The sequence below is a fragment of the Aspergillus pseudotamarii genome, assembly GCF_009193445.1.
Source record: "Aspergillus pseudotamarii strain CBS 117625 unplaced genomic scaffold BDV38scaffold_26, whole genome shotgun sequence".
Classification (NCBI taxonomy): domain Eukaryota; kingdom Fungi; phylum Ascomycota; class Eurotiomycetes; order Eurotiales; family Aspergillaceae; genus Aspergillus; species Aspergillus pseudotamarii.
The window spans coordinates 400180-417999 of NW_022475040.1; the positions used below are offsets into that span (position 1 = coordinate 400180).

The 17820-nt window shown below is 49.4% G+C and overlaps 9 protein-coding genes across 9 annotated transcripts; 4 read left to right on the forward strand and 5 right to left on the reverse strand.

The window, feature by feature from the left end:
• Window positions 1–457: 457 nt before the first annotated feature.
• On the forward strand, window positions 458–1245 carry maiA (maleylacetoacetate isomerase MaiA; the record flags this gene model as incomplete). The annotated part of the gene is made up of 1 exon (XM_032062096.1): window positions 458–1245. One exon carries the CDS (start codon window positions 458–460, stop codon window positions 1157–1159), a length of 702 nt encoding a protein of 233 aa, XP_031913734.1. The 3' UTR covers window positions 1160–1245.
• Window positions 1246–1276: 31 nt separating this feature from the next.
• fahA (fumarylacetoacetate hydrolase FahA) lies at window positions 1277–2798 on the reverse strand. Its single transcript, XM_032054576.1, has one exon. The coding sequence runs from the start codon at window positions 2627–2629 to the stop codon at window positions 1334–1336; it is 1296 nt and encodes a 431-aa protein (XP_031913735.1). The 5' UTR covers window positions 2630–2798; the 3' UTR covers window positions 1277–1333.
• A 119-nt stretch (window positions 2799–2917) lies between these two features.
• On the forward strand, window positions 2918–4752 carry hmgA (putative homogentisate 1,2-dioxygenase (HmgA)). Its single transcript, XM_032054577.1, has 4 exons — window positions 2918–3202; window positions 3256–3765; window positions 3827–4477; window positions 4529–4752. The coding sequence occupies exons 1-4, from the start codon at window positions 3135–3137 to the stop codon at window positions 4647–4649; spliced, it is 1350 nt and encodes a 449-aa protein (XP_031913736.1). The 5' UTR covers window positions 2918–3134; the 3' UTR covers window positions 4650–4752.
• A 347-nt stretch (window positions 4753–5099) lies between these two features.
• hmgX lies at window positions 5100–5855 on the reverse strand (the record flags this gene model as incomplete). Its single annotated transcript, XM_032059914.1, has 1 exon — window positions 5100–5855. The coding sequence occupies one exon, from the start codon at window positions 5853–5855 to the stop codon at window positions 5100–5102; it is 756 nt and encodes a 251-aa protein (XP_031913737.1).
• Window positions 5856–6305: 450 nt separating this feature from the next.
• On the forward strand, window positions 6306–8048 carry BDV38DRAFT_246679 (4-hydroxyphenylpyruvate dioxygenase family protein). The gene is made up of 4 exons (XM_032054578.1): window positions 6306–7165; window positions 7225–7284; window positions 7342–7699; window positions 7754–8048. The coding sequence occupies exons 1-4, from the start codon at window positions 6522–6524 to the stop codon at window positions 7886–7888; spliced, it is 1197 nt and encodes a 398-aa protein (XP_031913738.1). The 5' UTR covers window positions 6306–6521; the 3' UTR covers window positions 7889–8048.
• On the reverse strand, window positions 7987–10930 carry BDV38DRAFT_246681 (uncharacterized protein). Its single transcript, XM_032054579.1, has 2 exons — window positions 8997–10930; window positions 7987–8939 (listed from the first exon to the last, which is right to left on the reverse strand). Exons 1-2 carry the CDS (start codon window positions 10441–10443, stop codon window positions 8278–8280), a joined length of 2109 nt encoding a protein of 702 aa, XP_031913739.1. The 5' UTR covers window positions 10444–10930; the 3' UTR covers window positions 7987–8277.
• BDV38DRAFT_246683 (uncharacterized protein) lies at window positions 10931–11775 on the reverse strand. The gene has a single exon (XM_032054580.1). The coding sequence runs from the start codon at window positions 11394–11396 to the stop codon at window positions 11220–11222; it is 177 nt and encodes a 58-aa protein (XP_031913740.1). The 5' UTR covers window positions 11397–11775; the 3' UTR covers window positions 10931–11219.
• Window positions 11776–11969: 194 nt separating this feature from the next.
• Window positions 11970–14411, forward strand: BDV38DRAFT_86520 (cytochrome P450). The gene is made up of 2 exons (XM_032064063.1): window positions 11970–12337; window positions 12405–14411. Exons 1-2 carry the CDS (start codon window positions 12143–12145, stop codon window positions 13731–13733), a joined length of 1524 nt encoding a protein of 507 aa, XP_031913741.1. The 5' UTR covers window positions 11970–12142; the 3' UTR covers window positions 13734–14411.
• Window positions 13881–15490, reverse strand: BDV38DRAFT_86531 (uncharacterized protein). Its single transcript, XM_032064064.1, has 3 exons — window positions 15116–15490; window positions 14392–14682; window positions 13881–14191 (listed from the first exon to the last, which is right to left on the reverse strand). Exons 1-3 carry the CDS (start codon window positions 15207–15209, stop codon window positions 14028–14030), a joined length of 549 nt encoding a protein of 182 aa, XP_031913742.1. The 5' UTR covers window positions 15210–15490; the 3' UTR covers window positions 13881–14027.
• Window positions 15491–17820: the final 2330 nt, after the last annotated feature.

The window sequence follows — 17820 nt, forward strand, 5'->3', positions numbered from 1 at the left end:
AGAGCATATTATACTAAAGGATTCTCCAGATGGCCAGGCACTGCTCTGCCCCACAGCAATATAGAGATGCCATCTCCCGAATTTTCTATTAAAAAAATAAAAGGCATGAAAAGCTGACCTCGGAAAATAGCGGAAACTCCGGCGCTCAGAATCGGATATTCACCCTAGCGGAACGGTTCCGCCTGCTTTTGACAAGACCATCGAGTATAATAAACAACCGTGGGCAAGGCTGAGAACGCAGTAACGGAAGTCTAAACCCAGTATTAATTTGTTGCGTTTATGTATATCCCCCAAAGAGTATTAATTTGCTGTAGCGTAAAAAGTCTACTACTTGGGTAGCCCATCTCTCTCACATTGACATAACATACCCCTCTTGAGAAACCACCTATATACAATACCTACAAGTCACAATAGAGCCCTAAACCCAGAATCAACTGAACAGACAAGAACACCCAAAATGACCGATCAAACTCCCAAAATCACCCTATACACATACTTCCGCTCATCCTCTGCAGCCCGTCTGCGCATCGCTCTCAATCTCAAATCAATCCCCTACAACTCCATCCCCGTAAACCTCCTGAAAGGCGAGCAGTCATCGCCTACCAACCGCGCCCTCAACCCGTCCGGCACCGTCCCAACCCTCGTAGTCGAGCGCTCAGCATCCCAGGGTGCGACGGTGACCATCACGCAATCTATCGCCGCGCTGGAATACCTGGAAGAAATCACCCCGGCATCATCCCACGCTCTCCTCCCACCGATCTCGGACCCGGAGTCCCGTGCAGTCGTCCGTACCCTTTGCGAGATTATTGGATGTGATGTGCAGCCGGTCACGAACCTGAAGATTCTGAAGCGAGTTGGCCCGCTGGGATTCGATCGGGAGACGTGGTCCAAGGAGCTTATTGAGGATGGGTTCCGTGCTTATGAGACTATTGTGTCGCGGACGGCGGGAGTATTCAGTGTTGGTGATTCCGTCACTATGGCTGATGTATGTTTGCTTCCTGCTGTGTGGGGAGCGCAGCGCTCTGGTGTGAACTTGGCCGAGTATCCTACTATACAGCGGATTGCGGAACGGTTGGAGATGGAGGATGCGGTGAAGAAGGCGCATTGGAGGACGCAAAGTGATACACCTGAGGAGTTTCGGCTGAAGGAATCTTCGTAGGTTGTATTATCGTGGTCGTGATATTGGGGATTTGAAGGATTTTACGGGTGTATGACGACAGAATGTATAGGGATCTTATATGTTCTTGGATACTTTATTCATAGCTATCTCGTGACAGACAATCTCACTTATTTTGGAACGTTACAAACGAAAAAATAAAACCAAGGCTAGAACTTAGTATTCCAGCTTGATGGCGGGAAGAATGGTTCCCGTGCAGTCTCCGAACCCAACATAGTTCCCTTCCGTGCCAGCCTTACCACGCAGGACAATAGTGTCCCCATCCTCCAGGAACAGGCGTTCAGATCCATCAGCCAGCTTAAGAGGGTTCTTTCCATTAGTCTGCTCGAGGAGACTGCCCTGGGTTTTGGGTTCAGTGCCAGAGATCGTTCCACTTCCGAGAAGGTCACCGGGGTTCATGTTGCAGCCTGTGATGGTATGGTGTGCCAACATCTGTGGGAACGAGTACAGGAGGTTCTTTGCGTTTGAGTTGGAGATGATAGTTGGCTTTCCGCCTGCGCTGGTGATTTCGACTTCGAGGGGGATATCGTAAACGTTGGCTGCGCGCTTCTCACGCAGGTAGGGGAGCAGAGAATCCCGGTCGCCAGGTTCCAGACCCGTGGCACGGAAGGGCTCCAATGCGTCCAACAAAACTACCCAAGGGGTGATCGTAGTGGCAAAGTTCTTTGCGTTGAATGGACCCAGAGGGATGTATTCCCAGGCTTGAATGTCACGGGCCGACCAGTCGTTCATGAGCACCAATCCAAAGATATGATCTTCGGCTTCGTTGATGTTAACAGGCTTTCCCAGATCATTGGGCTTGCTGACGAATGCAGCCAGCTCCAGTTCGATATCCAGTCTTTTGCATGGGGAGAAGGTGGGGAGCTTAGGTGTAGCGGCTGGGTTGGCCAGGATTTGGCCGTTGGGACGGTGGATAGGCGTGCCAGAAGGCACGACAGACGATGCACGACTGTGGTATGCGACGGGCAGGTGCTTGTAGTTGGGTTGCAAGGCATTCTCTGGTCCGCGGAACAGTACACCGACATTGTAAGCGTGGTTCAGACCGGCGTAGAAATCAGTGTAGTCGCCGATTTGCATTGGCACATGGTTGGTCACCTCTGACAGCGGCAAGAGGGCCTCCTTCTGCAAGGACGCATTATCCTTGAGAACCTGAGGAAACGGGGTGTCTGCACGGAAGACATTCTGAATATATTCGCGAACTTGGCGGTGCACAGGACGACCCAGAGCAGCGAATGCGTTCAAGGTGGGCTGGTTAAAAACGCTGAGATGTGGTTGGAAGTCAGGCAGTTGTGCGAAGCCCCCCGACGAGGCAAAAGTGCTCAGGTTCAGCGCATATTCTCCGATCGCAATCGCAGCCACGCGAGAGGTACTTTTGGTCGAGGAGATAATTCCAAAAGGAATGTTCGCCAGCGAAAATGGCGAGTTCTTAGGGATCTGGAGCCACGATGCCATTGTTCTGGTTATAGTGGAAGGGGTGAGAGACCTCGAATGTTTAAAAAATGCAGTCACAGCGACGTGTTCATGTGAGAAGCTCCAACCGCGAAAGAAAGCGACGTTAAAAACAAGTCGCTTTGACTTAGTCTGCCCCTCATCTCTTGATTGCGACAGCTGCGTGTTTTGCATGAGAGGGACGATTTCCGATGGGTGGCCGCGGAACCAAACCGCAATACCGCTTATCCCCGGCAGTTTCGCACTAGCTCTGCTGCCCTCCAATTCCGCGGTCCCTCCCCGCAATTCATACTTGGCTCTGGACTGTCGGTTACATTGTCAAAGGTTGCGCAATGATTTGAATTCCCGCGATCATGTCCGTGACTAACGGCAAGTCGCGACCGCCAATACTCTCATAAAACGAGGGGCACCGCATCTCTAGGGTTGCGATTTTCTACCAAGGTCTAACTCCTGTACTACTCATTTAACGCAAGAAAAACATACACAATTGATAATAGGCATTGACATCATGCCAGTCACTAAATTCTCACACCCAGACCCTTACTCCTACCAAACTGGATTCGATTCCTATCATGAGTATGTATCTTAGACTGCGGAATTCACGATGGGCGGAATTAACTGTCTCGCAGATCGGAAGCCATTGAAGGAGCCCTCCCCGTAGGCCAGAACTCTCCCCAGAAGGCTCCGTATGGTCTCTATGCCGAAAAGCTGTCTGGAACAGCTTTCACCGCTCCTCGACATGAGAACAAGCAAACCTGGGTTTACAGAATCATCCCCGCGGCTGCCCACGAGAACTTCAAGGTCGAAGATGGAGACTCCTATCACACTCATATGACCACCGAGACCACTAAGCTTCACCACATTCCCAATCAGCTCCGATGGAACCCGTTCGATCTGGATGAGACTGTGGACTGGGTGCATGGGCTGCATCTCATCGCAGGGTCCGGAGATCCCACCTTGAAACAGGGACTGGGAATTCTGATGTACGCGGCTGGAAAAGACATGGGAAAGGAGGCCTTTTATTCGGCGGATGGTGATTTCCTGATTGTCCCACAGCACGGTGTGCTAGACATTCAGACAGAATTGGGAAGACTTATCGTTCGCCCGAATGAGATTTGCGTCATCCCCCGTGGTGTCAGGTAAGCCCTCCTCCTCCCTTGCTAAGGTTCTAGCAGTAAACCTGACGACTACAATTTCAAGATACCGTGTAACTCTGCCAGCTGGCCCGGTAAGAGGGTACATCTGCGAGCTCTACCAAGGTCATTATCAACTCCCGGAGCTTGGTCCCATTGGCTCGAACTGCCTCGCCAATGCGCGTGACTTCCAAGCCCCGGTGGCTTCTTTCGATGATGAGGAGGAACCATCCGAGTACCGCCTGTACAGCAAATTCAACAACACCCTTTTCTCCGCTCGCCAGGATCACACTCCATTCGATGTTGTCGCTTGGCACGGCAACTACTACCCTTACAAGTATGACCTAGGTCGCTTTAGCGTCATCGGCTCTATTTCTTTTGATCACCCCGATCCTTCCATTTTCACTGTCCTCACTGGCCCTTCGGACCATGTCGGAACCGCCATCGCCGACTTCGTCATCTTCCCACCACGTTGGTTGGTGCAAGAGAACACCTTCCGTCCACCATGGTACCACCGCAACACCATGTCCGAGTTCATGGGCCTGATCTCCGGTAATTATGATGCGAAGACCGGTGGCGGCTTCCAGCCAGCCGGAGCCAGTTTGCATAACGTCATGAGCGCGCACGGTCCTGACACTGATGCATTCGAGGGAGCCAGTAATGCTGAACTGAAGCCGCAGAAGGTCGGTGACGGAAGCATGGCATTCATGTTCGAAAGGTTCGTATTCGCTACGGGATGCTTGTATTGTTCAATCACTAACTTTATTAGTTCTCTCATGGTCGGAGTATCCGAATGGGGTCTCAAAACATGTCAGAAGGTGCAGGAAGAGTACAACGAACATAGCTGGCGGCCATTGAAGAGGCACTTCAAGAACCCTAACAAGGCTTGAGGTTGCATTTGTGACGAGAAAACGATGTACTGCATATTGTGTAAACATTCATTAGCAATTTAGCACTGATACCTGGTCTACATAAATAAGACATACTTGATTTTTATATATTGTTCGCGTATTACGTTCACATTCAAACCCGTCATAAAGAGTCTTCACCCACAAATCTATAATGGCCACCCCTCGGACTTAGAAAAATCGACTTCCTCGATTTTGCCGACGCCGTAGCTTTGTGGTTGCACCTATGGTGTAGTACTATAACCTTTGGGCCAGCAATTGGACCAATGCATACTCTTGGTAAGCCTTGATGGCTAGAGTTGATCTGTCCCAGCTGAGGACAGAATAACTGTATTTCACATTCAATCACACACACCAAAAAAAAAAAAAAAAATGCACATTAAGCATACAACGCTAAAACTACACACATATACACAACAAGAAAGAATACTATCACCCCTCAACCTCTTTCCTCAATGCTTCCTTAACAATAGCCCCACACATCTTCGCATAAGGATTCGTCTGCACCGCCAACTGCTGAGCGACTTTATTCCCAAACCTCCCCCCAAAGAAAAAGTCCCGACTCGCCATCTCCTCCAACCGATCCGCATCTAATTGGCTCCATCTCCCCGGCCCCTGAAACGCTTCACCGCTCTTCTTCACCTTCGCCAACCTCAGCAACAAATACCCCCGGTGCGTATGCGCATCGGCCAGTAAACGCGCCTGGACCTCCGAAACAGGATCCGCCGGTGACCGCGGCGTGGCAAGACCAATCGCCTCACCCAGATCAGAGAGGAGAGAGGATACGGTCTCTGCGTTTTGTGGGGTGAAGAGGTCTGTATCTGTTTCTTCCGCTTGGTTACCATTGTGGGTGGAGATGAGCATGCGGAGGGCTTGGGCTCTGTTCACGTAGGCGGGTGGGTAGGTTGGGTGTTCTGTTATCAGGGTGGAGAGCTGGTCTATGGCGGATTGGATGGTCTCCGGGGTCGGGTTGGGTGATGCTAGGGTGCGGACGATGGTTATTTCGCGGTTTTTGAGGGTTTCGTGGAGCTTGGGGTCGATGTTTAGGTGAGCTGGGAAGGGAGGCAGAGATGGATTGATTGTGATGCCGTTTGAAGGAGAGGATTCAGCGTCGAACAGTGCTTGGAGGACGGCTGAGTCGTTGGTTGTTAGGTTTGGTTTTGTGGGGGAGATTGTTGTTGAGGCCATTTTCGTTTTCTCTATAATTTTTTTTCCCTTTGGGATTCTGTTGATTTGGAGTATTTGGTTTGTGTAATTCGAAGTATAGATTTGTATAGGATAGTTTTGGTCTTGGTCGTGGAGTAGGTGTGAAGTAGGAGGAAGTGATGTAGAAGATTGTATGTCTCAGATGTTGTATGGCGGATATTGTATATCTATGAAAGAATGAAAACGGTATAGTCCCAACCATTCAAGCGATTGAAGCCGTGGGAAACTTCTTCGTCATTGTGGCGGATGTTTTACCTAGGGTCATCTGCACGCCGGCTATTTCGAGATACCCGTGCCCAGCCGGCCCTTTCCACGCAACACCCGTCCACAGCCGACGCCAGCCCCAAGTTGCCATCATCTCGCTGACCGAATTGGGTAATGTATCATTGGGAAGAATGCAATCATCAATATCCACAGGCGATGTAGGTGTTGGTTTGAGGCTAGCAAGATACCCGGTGACCAATCCATGGCCTGGGGGTCGAATTGTATTTAAAATGATTATCATTCGACGTGGTTGATATAAAGACAGCACCAACGACTGGTTCAATCTACCACTGCTCAACTCAGACTCAATCAGAGAACTTGTATTACTATAGACAGAAGAACCAAAGTCAAAAGTATAACACGAACAAGAAAACAACAACAGCCATGGCCCCCATCTCCACCAGCCCCCCTCCCACAGACCGAAACTCCCTCGCCAGCTACAGAGGCTACGACCATGTACACTGGTATGTAGGTAACGCCAAACAAGCTGCTACGTACTACATCACACGCATGGGCTTCAAGCGCGTCGCCTACCGTGGTCTCGAAACCGGCAACCGAAACATCTGCTCCCACGTCGTCCGCAACGGAGACATCACCTTCATCCTCACTTCGCCTCTGCGCTCCCTCGACCAGATCGACCGCTTCTCCCCCGAGGAACAGGAGCAGCTGAGAGAAATCCACCACCACTTGGAGCAGCACGGCGACGGTGTCAAGGATGTTGCGTTCGAAGTCGACTCCGTCGACGCCGTCTTCAACGCGGCAGTGAGCAATGGCGCAAAGGCCGTGTCGAACCCACAGACGTTGAAGGACGAGAGCGGCGAGGTCAGAGTGGCTACTATCCAGACCTACGGTCAGACCACACATACACTGCTTGAGAGGAGCAATTACCGCGGTGCTTTCCTCCCAGGCTACCGGCTCGAGACTGCAGAGGATCCCGTCTCTAAATTCTTGCCCGGTGTGCATCTCAACCGCATCGACCACTGTGTCGGAAACCAGGACTGGGATGAGATGGACAAGGTTTGCGAATAGTAAGTTGTCCTTTGCTTTCACTCGTCTTGTGTTGTCTTCAAGAGCTAACCAATTGCAGTTACGAGAAAGCCCTCGGATTCCACCGTTTCTGGTCCGTCGACGACAAGCAGATCTGCACGTGAGTCTAGCTGTTCCCATCAGCTTCGCGAGGTGATTTGAACTAACGATTGAATAGTGAATTCTCCGCTCTGAAGAGTATCGTGATGGCCTCGCCAAACGAGATCGTCAAGATGCCCATCAACGAACCAGCCAAGGGCAAGAAACAATCTCAGATCGAAGAATACGTCGACTTTTACAACGGTGCTGGCGTACAGCACATTGCTCTCCTGACCGACGACATCATCCGGGACATCACGAACCTTAAGGCTCGCGGTGTGGAATTCATCAAGGTCCCCAGCACTTACTACGACGACGTGAAGATCCGACTGAAGAAGGCCGGCCTGACGCTTCACGAAGACTTCGAGACGATCCAGAAGTTGGATATCCTCATTGACTTTGATGAGAATGGTTATCTCCTGCAGTTGTTCACTAAGGTATGTTGATCAGTTTCGCTTTCTTCTGTAATGGCCGTATGCTAATCGTTATAGCACTTGATGGATCGCCCGACTGTTTTCATCGAGATTATCCAGAGACACAACTTCGAGGGTTTCGGAGCTGGAAACTTCAAGTCATTGTTCGAGGCGATTGAGCGGGAGCAGGAGCTGCGTGGAAACCTTGTTTAGGGCTTCGGGGTGATGATGCCAATGACTTATGCCTTTGTATTGTTGCTTCTGCTTGATACCTACCCTACATCTCTACAAGTGTATTTTTGCGAAGTTGCTGCGCATGTTAGATTAGCGTCTCTATTGGCTATATCAGAAAATGTTTCTATGAACGTGACAGTCTCATATGTACACGCTGCCTTCTACTGTTTTTGAAGGCCTGTTTGCCCAAGGTTGTGGTTATTGTAAATTCTAAGCATACGAAGCATCTAATCGTATTTTCATTGTGTGCGACATGATGTTCGTTTCGTTATTTCTATGCATACAGGTCACCCAGTGCACCAAGGTATCGGCATACGAGATATGCCAAACACTTGGGGCACATATGACGATCCAAGCCGATGCCCTTATCATTTCTTCTTCGAAGAACCTCCTGGAGTTGAGCCCGGCCGACGCTTATACTTCCGGGGATCTTTCCGGCTCATCAATACTTTGTTTCTCGTACCTTTTCCACCTTCCCAGAATCCGCTTCCTGCTTTTCCTATAAGAACCGCACGGCAGACTCCGCAGTTTTCAGGCCTGTAGATTTGCTCTCTAGAACAGAAGCCACAAATCATACGATTCGCGTGTTCGTTGGGGTGGTCTGTCTCCGCATCATGACATTTATCGCAAGGAAATACCTTGGCGCAGCAGCTAAATCGAAACCAGCGATAGCTTTTGCCATAGTGCGAACAACGACCACGACGGGGGAGTTCTTGACCAGCAACAATGCCGAGAGTTTCCTTTGGCTTCCTTCGTGGCAGTGCTTGGTTACGAGAAGTGAATGCGGCTGATCCTACTCTGAGGAATTTGACTTCAGGAACCTTGAATACCATCTTGCGGTGGCATTGGCGACATGACGCCGATGCACTCTCACCGCGGACTGCAACAACACCGGGCGCAGGGAAGGAGCTTGAACATTCAGCGCATGTTGGAATGAAGCTGCTAGGAAGAAGATCCGCGATAGTACAGCCATCCAAGTCAAGGTAGCCGGCGCGGTTCGCATTAGAATGTATTAACTGTCGACGGAAGCCTATTGAAAGTGATTAGTTTAGTCTTCCATATGTTGTCCTGTCCGAGAACGCCTTACCAAAACTCATAGTGTTGGCACATTTCTTACACGACTCAATTTTAGGAGACAATGCATCAGCCCTGTCCTTCACCTGAGGGACGTTCTTTATGTCCATCTGCTCCTTGCATCGATCACATTTGATCGTGATTGAGAGGCCAACAAGCTCTAAAAGTTCAATTCCATATAATTCCAAGAAGGGGAAAGAAAGGGCAACGCCACGTTCCACGGTGGTTTCTGGGAGCGCTGGTACTACGGCTCCTCCATCTTCTTCATCTTCGCCTGTAAAGTCATCTTCAGACTCGGTCATGTCCGTATCTTCGCTCTCGCTGCTGCGTTCACCCACTGTCCATTCTGGAGGTCGTGGAACGACATGGACGTGAGGCTTGTCTTCTAGTGTCGTACCCTTTGTGGCCGTCGACATATCTTCAGGGTCCTTAGAATCCGTATGCGGTTCAGATGATACGTCCAGAGTAGTCTCCTGGGGGGGAGTCTCACGCGGCGTTTTGGCGAAATTATGCATATTGGCCGTCAGGTAATTGATTTGCGACACCAGGTTCAAATTTGAATTTCCTTCAACCCACTGCGCGAATCCTACTTCAACAGGCCGCGCTTCTGCACGATCAACGCCCTGGAGCTCAACAGAGCTCTGTTCCAGTGGGTACAAAAGCGGCACCGATAGCTTGACTGTTTTCACAGAACGGATCGAAATCGGCAGCCGGTCGGGTTTGGGAGGCTGAATAGGAATGACAAACGAAAGCCCATCTTTAGATTTCTGAAACAAAGGCAGTCTTCCAAGACGAGCTTCAATTTGCTTAGTCTCAACAGCTCGCCTCTTCTCAGCCTGCGATTTCTCCTCCGCGGTATATACCCGAGAGGGAGCATCCGGCACAGACGACGACTTTGGTTTCGAGTCTTGCTGACTGACTGGGGTAGACACGGTCAAGGATTTCACCCCTTCCACAATCGCCTGGCTCTCTGGCTGCTGCTTGCTACCCACATTCGGCACAAACTTCAGCGTGGGGCCTCTTTCCGTAGTCGTGAGTAAACGCTCAAGGTGTCGGTCTAGCGTATTCATCCAATTTAACAAGGTCGCACGGCCGCCACTCCTCAGGCTGCTGTCGACAATGTCGTCGAATCCCCGCGCAACATTATCCTGAAAGGCGCTGCCCATTTCGGGATTGGTCACTTTCAAAGTGGGTCTCTCGCGGCCTGGATATGATAGAGGCACATGCAAAATGCATTGCAGCTTGTCCATTTCGAAGGGAAAGTCCGGATCCGAAGGGGCCATCCCGAAAGTCAGAGTTGTGCCCACATTATCCGTGCTCTCTGTCGGACGAAAACGTCGCCTCAGCTGGTTTATCTGGAATTCGCGGGGATTTGAGCTTTCGGCCTTTGAGGTTGGCCTCTGGCCGGTGGTTGAACTCGTGCTGGTCATGTTGCTGGCTGCCAGTGAAGGGTCGTTCATTCAAAGTTAAGTGGTAGCCAGAGTATCACAAAAGCAAAGACGGTACGGTGAGCTGGAACAACGACAGATCCGGACAATAGGTCTGGATAAATAGTACTAGACTTTTGAGTATGAGGACTAGATAGTTTACCAAAGGAAGCTATATGAGCTTAGTCATTTAACGTTGCCGCTGAAGGTGGGCCTCAGGCGCTAGTCCTAAAATAGATAAAGCGCCACCATGACTCTTCGTGACTCCCGATGATTCAGTGCCAATGACTCAAAAGTCCAAGTGCCACAAGTCCCATGTCAGGAACTCCATCAGTTTCCACGGCACTGGCGATGCCAACTTTTTGGGATGTGGTGCATCTCTTACCCCAAGGAATAGTACTGTAGTACTCAAAGTTACTCTATTTTTAGCCAGTCAGTCAATACCCGTCAGCTAAATTCTCCGGTCTTGTCTTGTTTCGCCTCCAGTAAGGCTCTCCAAGCTCGGTTTCAAATGAATACTCTGGCCTTCTCACCTTTCGCCCATTGTAGAATCCACTGAACTTAAGACGTGCCATGATACCTTATATGACTTCTACTATCATCAATCCACCCACGGGATCACGCCACTTGCAGGTCTACATTCTCGATGCTTCCAGCGTATCAAGCCACCAGGATACGAAGAATGGTGGTCAGATTACTTATCAATTCTAGAACAGAAGTATATCGTTAGCTTCTAGGTGGAGCTTGCATCCAACACTATAGGGGTCTTCAGCCGCTTTTCCGCGATGTATCTAACCATCATTGCTTGTTTAGAAAACTTGTCTTCCCTGAGTATAGTAGCCTCCAGAAGTAGGAACACGGACTGACAGGAATCGTCCCATGGTGAGTGGAAAGATTAGGCCGTGCGGGAAGAGGGTAGCATCGATTGTAGGAAACGCATGTACCGTTCTGTACCATACCACAAAATCATAAACTCTATACATCATAGAGGTCAGGAATTCTGGGCTTTAGGTTTATGTTCTCGGTTATTGAGAGTGCCCAGCATCACTGAGTGTAAGATCTTCGTGTGAAAGGAAAGTCCACATGAACGATTATCAAAAGAAGCTCCTTCAACTACTGGCACAAGGGATCATTGTCCGTTACTTGACGGGCGATCGGCATTGGATTCAATACTTCCTTGTGGCTGGATGGCTATCTCTTCAGCCAAATCAATCTTGTACCTTGCAGACTTCTAGGCTTTGGGATCTGAACATTAGACTAGGACAAAAACAACCTAGTAGTAGAATAGCAACGCCCAAAAGAAATGACGCTACAGGTTCCAATCAACCCATTGCCGTGGTGCGTATTATGTATACATTCACCAAGGCAGGGTTTCTCCGTCGTTAAAGCTGCAAGGGGTTGCTGATCAATTAGGGCATCCAGAGTGGTCCGATTCGGATGCTAACCCACCCGCCGATGCCAAGTACTCCAACATGGGGGCCCACTGTCAGGTACATCGCGTTGTATGTCCGGGTGGTGTCAGCAGAATTGGGGTGGTTCCGATTGCTAAAGGGGCAGTGCTTCTGTTTTGACTCCTCATGGTTATGGGTTAGGGTTCCATCCAGATTAGGCATACACATTGTGCAGCGTAGATCCAAATGGCCTCGCTAATTTCCTTATTATAGTCAGTAATCTTCTGAATCCTCGTACTCCTCTTCCTCTTCTTTCTGGTCTTCGTGCTCCTCCTCGCAGAATGGCATCCTTCACTCTTGTCAGCGCCTACGCGGCTGCTGGCGTGCTGACAATCATCGTCTTAAATGTCTTGCGCCAGCTCCTGTTTCGTAAGAAGACTGATCCACCCCTTGTTTTCCACTGGATCCCTTTCCTGGGTAGTACCGTTACCTATGGGATGGACCCCTATGCGTTTTTCTTTTCTTGCAGACAAAAGGTTCGTCGGCCGCCGTGGTGTCCATTTCGCTATCTTGTACGGAGCCCACTACTAATCCAATTGGCAGTATGGCGACATCTTTACCTTCATATTGCTTGGTCGAAAGATCACAGTATATCTGGGCATTCAAGGCAACGAATTCATCCTCAATGGCAAGCTGAAGGATGTCAATGCCGAGGAGATCTATAGCCCGCTCACTACGCCAGTCTTTGGCTCCGACATTGTGTATGATTGTCCAAACTCAAAGCTTATGGAGCAGAAAAAATTCATCAAGTTTGGCCTCACTCAGGCTGCACTGGAGTCGCATGTACCATTGATCGAAAAAGAAGTGCTTGATTACCTCAAGACATCGCCCAACTTCAAGGGGACATCTGGCAGGGTGGAAGTCACGGGTGCCATGGCTGAAATCACTATCTTCACTGCCGGGCGGGCACTGCAAGGCGAGGAGGTTCGCAAAAAGCTCACTGCGGAGTTCGCAGATTTGTATCATGACCTTGATCGGGGGTTCACTCCAATCAACTTCATGCTTCCGTGGGCACCGCTGCCGCGTAACCGCAAGCGGGATGCAGCCCATGTGCGCATGAGGGAGATCTATATGGACATCATCAACGAGCGCCGCAAGAACCCGGACCGGGAGACATCGGACATGATCTGGAACCTCATGCATTCTACCTACAAGAATGGACAGCCTGTGCCGGACAAGGAGATCGCCCATATGATGATCACTTTACTAATGGCAGGTCAGCACTCATCGTCATCCATTAGCTCTTGGATCATGCTACGACTAGCCTCTGAGCCCGCAGTCATGGAAGAACTCTATCAGGAACAAATCACAAAGCTCAGCCCGGATGGAAGTACCCTTCCGCCACTGCAGTACCGCGATCTGGACCTTCTGCCCCTTCATCAGAATCTCATCAAGGAAACTCTACGCTTACACCTTTCCATTCACTCTCTCATGCGCAAGGTCAAGAACCCGATGCCGGTTCCTGGCACACCCTACGTCGTCCCCGCAGACCACGTCCTACTAGCATCTCCCGGTGTGACCGCTCTCAGTGATGAATACTTCCCCAACGCATCCCGCTGGGATCCCCATCGCTGGGAGAACCGAGTTGAGAAGGAAGATGAAGAGGACATGGTCGACTACGGTTATGGCACTGTGTCCAAAGGAACATCCAGTCCTTATTTGCCCTTTGGCGCTGGCCGCCATCGTTGCATTGGAGAGAAATTTGCCTACGTTAACCTGGGAGTAATTGTGGCGACCATGGCGCGGCACATGAAGCTATTCAATGTAGATGGCAAGAAAGGGGTACCTGCCACAGACTACTCCTCCATGTTCTCCGGTCCCTCGAAACCAGCGATTATTGGTTGGGAGCGCCGCTTCTCGGAAAAGTCATGAGCCCTAGTTAAAGCCTTCCCTTGGGAAGCCGATCTGTTCGATCAAAGCAGTCCCTATCGTCGGCTTTTTTACCGCCGTGTAACATAGTCATCTTTCTGAAGCCTATCTAGAGACAGCTATAGTTGGCACCGCACCCTGAAAAGGATATGTATAATGTTAGCATTAGATACTATTATTAATAATGTTATATCCACAGCATGGTGAGCAAGTGCCCTGGTAGACCTGTCAGCAAGAGCAGACAATGTTGCAATAATGGGAGATTACGATAAGAAAAAAAATCATACTGTCACATGGTTATTTATGAATGCGTGAAAGACAGGAGCCTACGAATTGGATGGTAGCAAAAATCCCAAGAGAGTAAGTACCTGCGTCAATACCAAGTCCGCGTAACCAGTAAACCGTGTATGTAAGATACCACACTTTCAGCCTACCATTGAGGGTAATACAGAGCTTAAAACCTATTGCATGATTAGAATACGTATAACTAAGGTCAAATACATACTAATTTGGCAATGAGGAAGCGGGATACGCTGTCCCACGAGTCAATGAGCGGTGGCGCAAGCCAACAAGTTGAGGCTGAGGGCTTGCCAGCTCAGCGGCGGATATTGATTTATGTCAAAATAAGAATGATGGTGAGCGTGTGATCAAGAATACTTACGGGCCGTTGGATCAGTTTCAGGGGGAATGGAGGAGAAAAAGCAAAACCTCTGCGCGTGCAAGTATCCGGAATAATCATAGCACACCATCAGCAGTTTTGAGGCGCTGATCGACATGGGCCGGGGTCTAGAATACGGAGCAGAGAAAATATACCCCATAAATGAAGTGCCAGCCATTATGGAGTGAGGTTCGTGGCACCGTGGTGGACCTGGTGGAGAGATCTGACCTTCGAATACGATTCTAGGGTCGACTGATAACGTCAAGCGTCTCGTTCGCCAGGTGGGGTTAAGGCCTATTGAAGCCGTCAGCCATGCCCACTGTAAGGCTTTCCATGTAAGGTCGAAAGCCGGGGATCATGCGAGGGTGGTACACTGCTAGAGTACTTCCCTGCCGTCAACTACATCGATCGGCGGTATTTCCGGAAAGCAACAAAGCGAGATTCACCAAGAGACACGGATGACTTGTCAGTAGGTTAACCCAGAGTCTGGGGCAGGGGAAGAATTCGAAGTGTGATGAAATTGCCAACTCATAGACCTGGTGACCTTGAGATCGACAGTGCTCAGGTCCTGCCCAATGAGATTGGACGACCAACGCAAGCGACAAGGCCAGTTCCCAGACCTGCATCTGCTGAATAGGAAAACGAAAATAAGCGAACCGGTCGGGGCAGAGTCAGCAAGAGACTTGGTTGGAAATGATGACCGCTACCTGACAACACCGGTACATACGTTTGTTTTGTTCTTGGATTGAAATGAAGATATGTGTAGCAGAACGATCACGTCGCTTGTACTGCTGTGTGTATCTCCTCGCCACGTGATTCATACGGTGCGGTCAATGACGACGTACATCAATTCTTCTATAATTGGATCATTTAACTGTCAGATGCGATGCAGATTTTTTCTGTTGTCACTGGCATGGTCTAGATGTCAATCTGAGAGTCGATCGGCGCCTGATGATATCACTGACAGGGCCAAATATCAGGGATGCTTCAGGTCTCCAGAAGAACCCTTGGGTTTTCCAATGCCTGACACCTGTATGACTACGCTACGTTGCCGAGTCGTAAAGTACACTCGTCAAGCTTATCTTCCTATGAATAATTTGAACGAGTTGCCCAAAGCCTTGAATTAACTCCATGAGTTTCACGAGATCCAGCAAATGCTCAGGACACCAATAGATACCGAACACAAAACCGGATAATTTTGCCTTGACACCGTGGATAGTATACATTGGGACAACAGGTATAACTTGAACAACTGGACACATAGTTGGGAATCTTTCGAGTTGTTCACCCTCCCAATGCAGGCCGTTCAACCTTATTATTAGAGACAGCAACTATCCTGGATCGGCTTTCAACGTATCCGACGGTTAGACCTCTATATCCCCAGCTACATGCCAGCCACATTGAGTGGGATCAGGATTTTGTGATCGGTTACTGATAGCGGTATGCATCTCACCATGACATGCAGCTGGCTATCGGCAGCTCCGGTCTGCACCTGCAGTGGAATTTTGGCTGGACATTTCCCAAACGCAGCCATCACCCTGGTCCATGTCGACTTGGGAGAATTAACCGTGTTCATTATATTGTAGTACATCGGAGTTACTCTCATTTGCCTCAAAGAACCAAAGGGCCCCTCATAAATTGATAGGTTAGTGAAAGTAGAAACAAAGTACTCGCAGGTACACTCTCGCGTAAACCATAAGTACCACCGTATGTAATCCCAAGTTCCGATACGACTCCAAACCGGAACGAAAATACGCATCGAGAATACGCCGATCCAGATCCCTCACGCAAACCACTTTATTATACTTCCCGACAACCCTCCAAAGCTGTTAAAGTTTCCGCCAAAGAAATCGCTACTGAAAAGAAAGCCATAAACCTACAGTCAAGCCCTTTAATAAATAAGAATCACTCAAATGAAACCCTTTACCCTTGGGTGCTCTCAAACCGGGAACGCTCGCGAAAACAGAGGGGAAGGGGGGATGGCGTTTCTCTTTTCCGCCCTCCAACATTTCCCCGCCAGTTTTGACCCACCGGCACCAGGTTTCTCCTCCTTCCTCCCCGCAACCCCTCACGAGCTGAACGCAGCAAAACCTCCGCCATGAGTCTCAACCTGTTAACTCGGGCCGCTCGCAATCCCAACGCACGAGTCAGAGGCCGAAGAGCCCCGGGATGCAACCTCGATCCACTACACGAAAATTATCAGGAACTGCTCCTCTTGTTCCCGTCCATGAAAGCATTTTAGGTTGTGCACCAACTTGCAAACAGGTCCTCGATTTCTGGCGTCATTGTGAGACTATCGGTTCTGTCTATGCAAACCCTAATGGGTCACCCCGAGCACTCACAGTGATTCACCCCGAAATACCCCTGTTCATGAAAGGTTACAGGCGTTGTAAATGACTTTTGTTGACATCATGAGACCGTAGGTCGACCGAGCGTAGGCTAGAGGCAAAAATGAGCCATATATGCAACGTTAAGCGAATAATGATTGGAATCCTCTGTGGTATCTCGCAACCCCAGGGAACGAAGCTGTTGCTCAGATCTACGTTATCGATGAGAGTTCAGATCAGGAAACTTCTGGCGTCTGCACTAGAACAGGATACGAGGACATGGCTGCGTTCCAATTGGAGACTGAGGCAGATCAAAGTTTGATCAATAAGGACTGTTTCGGCTTCGAGTGGTAGATGGGTGAGTTATCCGCTATATACCGACTGAAGGCGGGTGTTTTCGAAATCGATATAAGCTTTTCCTTGTTTACCCGTCATTTTCCTAGTCAGGAATGACTTACCTCTTGTATAAGCTTGTTCCGATAAAGCTGGGGTGTCGTTCTTGGTTTGGTCAAAAGATGTCGGAGCTTAGACTATTTGTCTAAGTTGAATGATCCCTCTTCAGGTTGGCATGGAGCCGCTACGTAAACTACTTCACATTGCCTGGCCACTATCTTTAATTGAGCAGTAATCATCATATTGCAATGGTTTCACGACAGGGTTTGGTGCATCCCGATATTGGAAGTCTTTAGAAAGAGGCCAAAGTTCCAGAAGGATCAGCCCTAGTAAGTGCTGTCCCACTAATTCAACATGTTACACAGATTGCTTCATTGAAACTTAAACCTAGTCGAGTGGACAAAGTTATTGCGTTGACTTCTATTTTCCCGTTAATTGCCATCCCTTCTTTGATACTTCGTTGAGTTGCTTCAAGCCGATCAGACACTACTATACTCCGTACTGCAAGTCCGCGTGAAGCACGGGAAAGAAACATTTGGAAATGGAATTTATTAGACAGTTCATATGAAGGACTTGAGGAGAGGAGTCGATATACAAACACCAAGAGCAAGGCCCAGAGTATTAAGATCACCTGCTTTAGAAGCGATAATTAAATCAAACCATATAATGCCCAAATAGGTAGCCTTAGAAAAGGATAGCACACCGCTTTGAA